This window comes from Homalodisca vitripennis, chromosome 3 (genome assembly GCF_021130785.1).
Source record: "Homalodisca vitripennis isolate AUS2020 chromosome 3, UT_GWSS_2.1, whole genome shotgun sequence".
NCBI classification, from domain to species: domain Eukaryota; kingdom Metazoa; phylum Arthropoda; class Insecta; order Hemiptera; family Cicadellidae; genus Homalodisca; species Homalodisca vitripennis.
Window position 1 is genome coordinate 199879940 of NC_060209.1, and position 5941 is coordinate 199885880.

Here is a 5941-nt window from a genome sequence, read left to right on the forward strand (position 1 = left end):
TTATTTTAGTTCCTATGTTGAAACAGGTACAAAGTATTTTTTTAATACATTAACAATAACCAAATATTAAAACTATCATAAAGCATTTTAAGATTTATAAAGATATACAAATATTATTTTGATTAGTATTCTAGTTTGTACATTAATTACTTGATGCCTCATTCTCCTGTATAAAAATAAATAACACCAAAATTATCTATAATTATTACCTTTGTTATGACAAAATTTATATTAAATTTTTATCAGAAAAACTGACAAATTTTTTCTAACTTTTAATCAGAACGCTCACTTTAAAATATTATTTTTTGAAAAGTACTAGTCCGAACCTAACCAAAATTTTGTTACAAACTAGACTTACTCATTCATACATTATTTAATCACTTTAAAATTTTGAGTGCAATAGTTTTAAAAGTTATTATTTTTGCACAACTTTCCATTAGTACATGGCATTGACCTTGTTATGCCAGCGGTATTAATTTCAGTATGTGTTTGTTAGTCATTACTGATAAAAATCATACTCAATGTTACCACAAATTTACAGCCTTCTGCTTGACCTTGACCTTTCCTATGTTATATCTGTTATCTGTCTGATTTGTGTACATTCAGGGTTAAGCAAGGTTGAATCAGTAATTATTCAATGCCTAGGCTGTTGGATTAATATATTTCAATATGTCTTGAGTCAAAACAGAGGCACGTCAAAGAACTGATAAACTTTTGGAGCAGTCTTGTCGAGTTGGTATTCCTGACACCGTTCAGATCCACTGAAAAAAAGTAAAAAATAGTAAAAATCCTAATAGTAAACAAATGTTTGAATATCGTGTCATCATGGCACTCCTGGGTCTAAAATAAATACAAAATAATTTTACGTAAGGTAAAACATATAGAATTTTACATTTTTATAAACTTTTTCACCCCCAAAAAATATCATTTTACATCTCTTACTGCATAAAAATGAAATTTTTTAATATTTCAGATAATATTTTTTTATTTTATATAGAATTGAATAGTTTAAATAAAAAGGAAAAAGTAGGGGTTTGTGGCAATATTTCCTCTATTTAATTACATTTGTGTAACAATAATTTTCACTCAACAAATACATCTTTTATTTTTAACCCTTTTAGTTCTACAAACATCATCTGGCTTACTGTTAAATGTTACCCTGGTAGGAATTGCTAGCCAATTTTATTACAAAATGATCATCTAATATTGGGAAATATATAAATGTCATCACTTAAACATTATGTGTTGAAAAATTGATCAAATATACACATTTTTAACTGTTGGTTGATATATTATCATTATAGCAACTACAAAAATCAACAACCAAAAATAAAAAATTTCAGCTGTAAACATAAAATTGGAAAAATGTATTTATATGTTATAAGCAAACTAATAAAAAAAGCACAGTAAGATAAGAATTAATATTCTACCTAAGTATTTAAAAAAAGTTATATAAATAAATAGGTAAGATTTGATGCGAGTTATAGTCAACTAAGTTTTTACAATCCTATGATTCAAATCACTCTCCAATGATCATCATAACTAATTATAAAAAGTGTATAACAAAACTAAAAACCTAATTCATAAATAACAAACTTACATTATTTAAATCACACTAGCTTTCAATTGTAAACAAGCCAACTGAACTTAACTTTATATGTTTTACTCAGACAGAAAAAGTATATAAACAAAAGTGCGAAAATCAAGAGATTGAAAGTTTTTGTAACCAGAAAAAACTTTAGGGTGCCAGTAAAACAAGAGCATAGTTATTATATGAAATACATAGATCATCTGTATTTAGAAATCCCCATACCTTTAGTAGGAGGCACATTGCACAATGGGAAAGTCTTTCCGGAAACACTGAGTATTGAGTGTATGCACATGTAGTAGGTGGCACATTGGACAATGGGAAAGTCTTTCCGGAAACTATGAATATTGGGTGTACTAACGTGTAGTAGGTGGCACATTGAACAATGGGAAAGTCTTTCTGGAAACTATGAATATTGAGTGTACTCACGTGTAGTAGGTGGCACATTGGACAATGGGAAAGTCTTTCCGGAAACTATGAATATTGAGTGTACTCACGTGTAGTAGGTGGCACATTGCACAATGGGAAAGTCTTTCCGGAAACTATGAATATTGAGTGTACTCACGTGTAGTAGGTGGCACATTGCACAATGGGAAAGTCTTTCCGGAAACTATGAATATTGAGTGTACTCACGTGTAGTAGGTGGCACATTGCACAATGGGAAAGTCTTTCCGGAAACTATGAATATTGGGTGTACTAACGTGTAGTAGGTGGCACATTGAACAATGGGAAAGTCTTTCCGGAAACTATGAATATTGGGTGTACTAACGTGTAGTAGGTGGCACATTGAACAATGGGAAAGTCTTTCCGGAAACTATGAATATTGAGTGTACTCACGTTGTAGTAGGTGGCACATTGCACAATGGGAAATTCTTTCCGGAAACTATGAATATTGAGTGTACTCACGTGTAGTAGGTGGCACATTGGACAATGGGAAAGTCTTTCCGGAAACTATGAATATTGAGTGTACTCACGTGTAGTAGGTGGCACATTGGATAACAGGAAAGTCTTTCCGGAAACACTGAGTATTGAGTGCATCGAAGTAGACGTGACCAATCAGAGAGGAGCTCTGGGAACCATCAGCCCGAAGACAACGACGAAACTCTTCATCACAGTTGCAATGGAGTCTGTGAAACATAAATTACTTGTTTGGTCAAACCATGAAACAGCATTTCAATCTTAGGAATAGTTGCCTATGGTGTGGATTTTTACTTCCAAGTATCAAGGGGGTATATATTGTTTTGAAATGTCTCACAGACACACTTTCATATTTTAAAAAAATCCAATAGTAGTATGTCAACACTTAAGCAATTTGTGATAAATAAAATTCCTCTTAATCTAATTGAACCTAATTATATTATTAAAAACTTTGTTTTGAACAGGTAACATCTTTATAAAAATGCAAAAACCATAAAACATAAAAATAGTTTTTTTGTTTTTATTTATTAACTCCCAATTTGGAATGTAATACAAAAACATAAAATAACCTGTTTCCCAGGAAATTCCTGCTTTTATTTTCTAGTTAGTGTTCCACTTTTGCTGGAGCAGATGTGACATGTATTTTGTGTCCTTGATGTTGTTGTGTTATGACTTCAGTATAAATTTTTCTACAGAAGATTTCTCAAAATTATACAATCATATTTGTTCAAAATTGTATGTTTTTCACTAAACTCTGAAAAAATTCAACTGCTCTATATAAAACCATTTTTGAGTTACCTTTATAAAGCTTTGTATAAAATTAAGTATATCAAAACTTTAAAAAAAGTCAAAACATTTTGATTTTAATTCCTATATTGAGTATCCATATCGTTATAACATGATATTGGTCAAATGTTTGTTGGAAAACCTGAATGAAAAAGTATAATTTGGAAAAAACAGTTAAACTAAATTTATTACTTGGAATAAAAGTCGTTGTTTGTAAGACCATGGGCAGTCTGGCCAGCTTCTATGACATCATCACAGTTGTCATGAGCTCTGCAGCATCTATCTGTGGACTCCAGATATCCCAAGTCGTTATACCCTTGTGCCACATTTCCAGATCCACACCACCTGGTACCTATAACATGAGATACCAGACATCATCTCAAGGGCAGTCTGGCCAACTTCTATGACATCATCACAGTTGTCATGAGCCCTGCAGCATCTATCTGTGGACTCCAGATATCCCAAGTCGTTATACCCTTGTGCCACATTTCCAGATCCACACCACCTGGTACCTATAACATGAGATACCAGACATCATCTCAAGGGCAGTCTGGCCAACTTCTATGACATCATCACAGTTTTCATGAGCTCTACAGCATCTATCTGTGAACTCCAGATATCCCAAGTCGTTATACCCTTGTGCCACATTTCCAGATCCACACCACCTGGTACCTGTAACATGAGATATCAGAAATCATCTCATGGGCAGTCTCACCGGCTTCTATGACACCATCACAGTTGCCATGAGTCCTGCAGCATCTATCTGTGGACTCCAGATATCCCAAGTCGTTATACCCTTGTGCCACATTTCCAGATCCACACCACCTGGTACCTGTAACATGATATACCAGATGTCATCTCATGGGCAGTCTGGCCAGCTTCTATGACATCATCACAGTTGTCATGAGCTCTACAGCATCTATCTGTGGACTCCAGATATCCCAAGTCGTTATATCCTTGTGTCACATTTCCAGATAGGTTTTTAGTTTTGTTATATATGTATCACAATTAGTTGTAATGATCATTGAGATCAGTGTAAATCATAGGATTTTGAAAACTTAGTTGATTATAACTTGCATCTTATTTTATATATTTATTTAATAAACTTTTACGAAACACTTCAGTAGAACATTAATACTTATTTTACTTGTAATTCTGTGCTTTCTTAATTAGTTTGTTTACAAAATATAAATATATTTTCCCAATTTTATGTTTATAGCTGAAGTTTCTGATTTTCGGTTGTTGCTTTTTGTTGGTTGCTACAATGATAATAAATCAACCCACAGAAAAAATATTTATATTTAATCATTTATTTTATTCAAAATTTTGTATTTGATGACAATTATAATTTATATATTTCCAATATCTGATGAGTAAACAACACATTAAAATAAGTACCTTTTATTATTTGTTTTTTTTTTTTTTAAATAAAATTGGATAGCAATTCCTACCAAAGTAGCATAAAACAGTAAGCCAGATGATGTTTATAGCACTAAAAGGTTTCAAAATAAAAGATGTATTTGTAGAGTGAAAATTATTGTTATACAAATGTAGCCTAAGAAACAAATTGTCTCTGTATTGTATGATATTTGTTTGAAATTTTACTGATATTTTCCTTTAGTGAACAGAAAGTAAGGAAAGTGCAATTCCTCATTTTGTTCCTTAAAAAGTTCTTGACCCATTTCAATGTTGAAAATTTTTTTTCAAATTTTGGGTGGTCCAGACCCCTTAGACCCCTGCAGGCTACTTCCTTTAACTCTGCTATCCTTTAAGTCATTTATCTCTAATAATGAACTTTAAATGAAGACAACATGCTTGTCAACACAGAAGACACAAACAGCTCACAAGTTACAGGAGTCCTAGTCTGTTTATTACACTTTTACCAACAGACACCAGCCAATATCTTAATTGAAATTGAATCATGATCATAACATGATATAATTTAATAATGGATGTAAAAGAGTACTGTATGCAGCAAATCATTTCATAATTAAAATAATGTTACTCTAGTGAAAAAATTAAAATTTGAATACTATAGTGTTGTAAGAAACTTTGAAGCCCATTTAAATAAAATTTATTTATATTCCGTACCTGGAAAAATCAGATTTAACCGATTTTCATTTGATCCAATGGTTGAAATTCCATTCTCATCCTTGACGGGTGGGGGTGGACGGGGCCGAATCCTCCAGCCGCAGGCTACTTCTAGAAGTAAGATATAGAAGATATAAATGTGTGTGAACATTGTGGTGAAAGTTGAGACACCTTACCTGCCAGAAGACTGAGGTGGAACATGTGTGGAGGTAAGGCTATCCAGAAGTCCTGCAGAGCTTTGATATGATATTGGATACTCATTTAAATTCATAACACGCCAAGGTTTGCTTATCCGCATACATTAAGATTGTAAGGAAGAGTAATTCATTATTGCTAACAAAGTTAATTTGGATAACATAAAGCTTTGAGCACTGGCAGTGTAAAAATGGTTATTAGATATGGATATGCTTAGATATGGATAGACCTTGGATATTATTTTACTTCCGGTGTTCTGAAGGTATTTTACCAGGCTAACTATGAGTCTATGTGTTCGGGATGTCTTTGTTCATTATATATTAAAATTAATGAGTTCAAATTTCCATGAGATGGTAAAAAATA

At 32.3% G+C, this 5941-nt stretch overlaps 1 protein-coding gene across 1 annotated transcript; it reads right to left on the reverse strand.

Annotated features, from left to right (window-relative positions):
- Positions 1-609: 609 nt before the first annotated feature.
- Positions 610-5607, reverse strand: LOC124358555. The gene is made up of 6 exons (XM_046810857.1): positions 5384-5607; positions 4008-4124; positions 3821-3964; positions 3485-3644; positions 2563-2715; positions 610-761 (listed from the first exon to the last, which is right to left on the reverse strand). The coding sequence occupies exons 1-6, from the start codon at positions 5532-5534 to the stop codon at positions 680-682; spliced, it is 807 nt and encodes a 268-aa protein (XP_046666813.1). The 5' UTR covers positions 5535-5607; the 3' UTR covers positions 610-679.
- Positions 5608-5941: the final 334 nt, after the last annotated feature.

Excerpts from the sequence above, each read along its gene's own strand:
- LOC124358555 (XM_046810857.1), bottom strand. The coding sequence starts at position 5,534 with ATGTTCACACACATTTATATCTTCTATATCTTACTTCTAGAAGTAGCC. Across the intron at positions 3,965-4,007 it reads TGATGGTGTCATAGAAGCCG|GTACCAGGTGGTGTGGATCT; the intron begins GTGAGACTGCCC and ends CTCATGTTACAG. Across the intron at positions 762-2,562 it reads CAATGTGCCACCTACTACAC|TGGATCTGAACGGTGTCAGG; the intron begins GTGAGTACACTC and ends ACTTTTTTTCAG.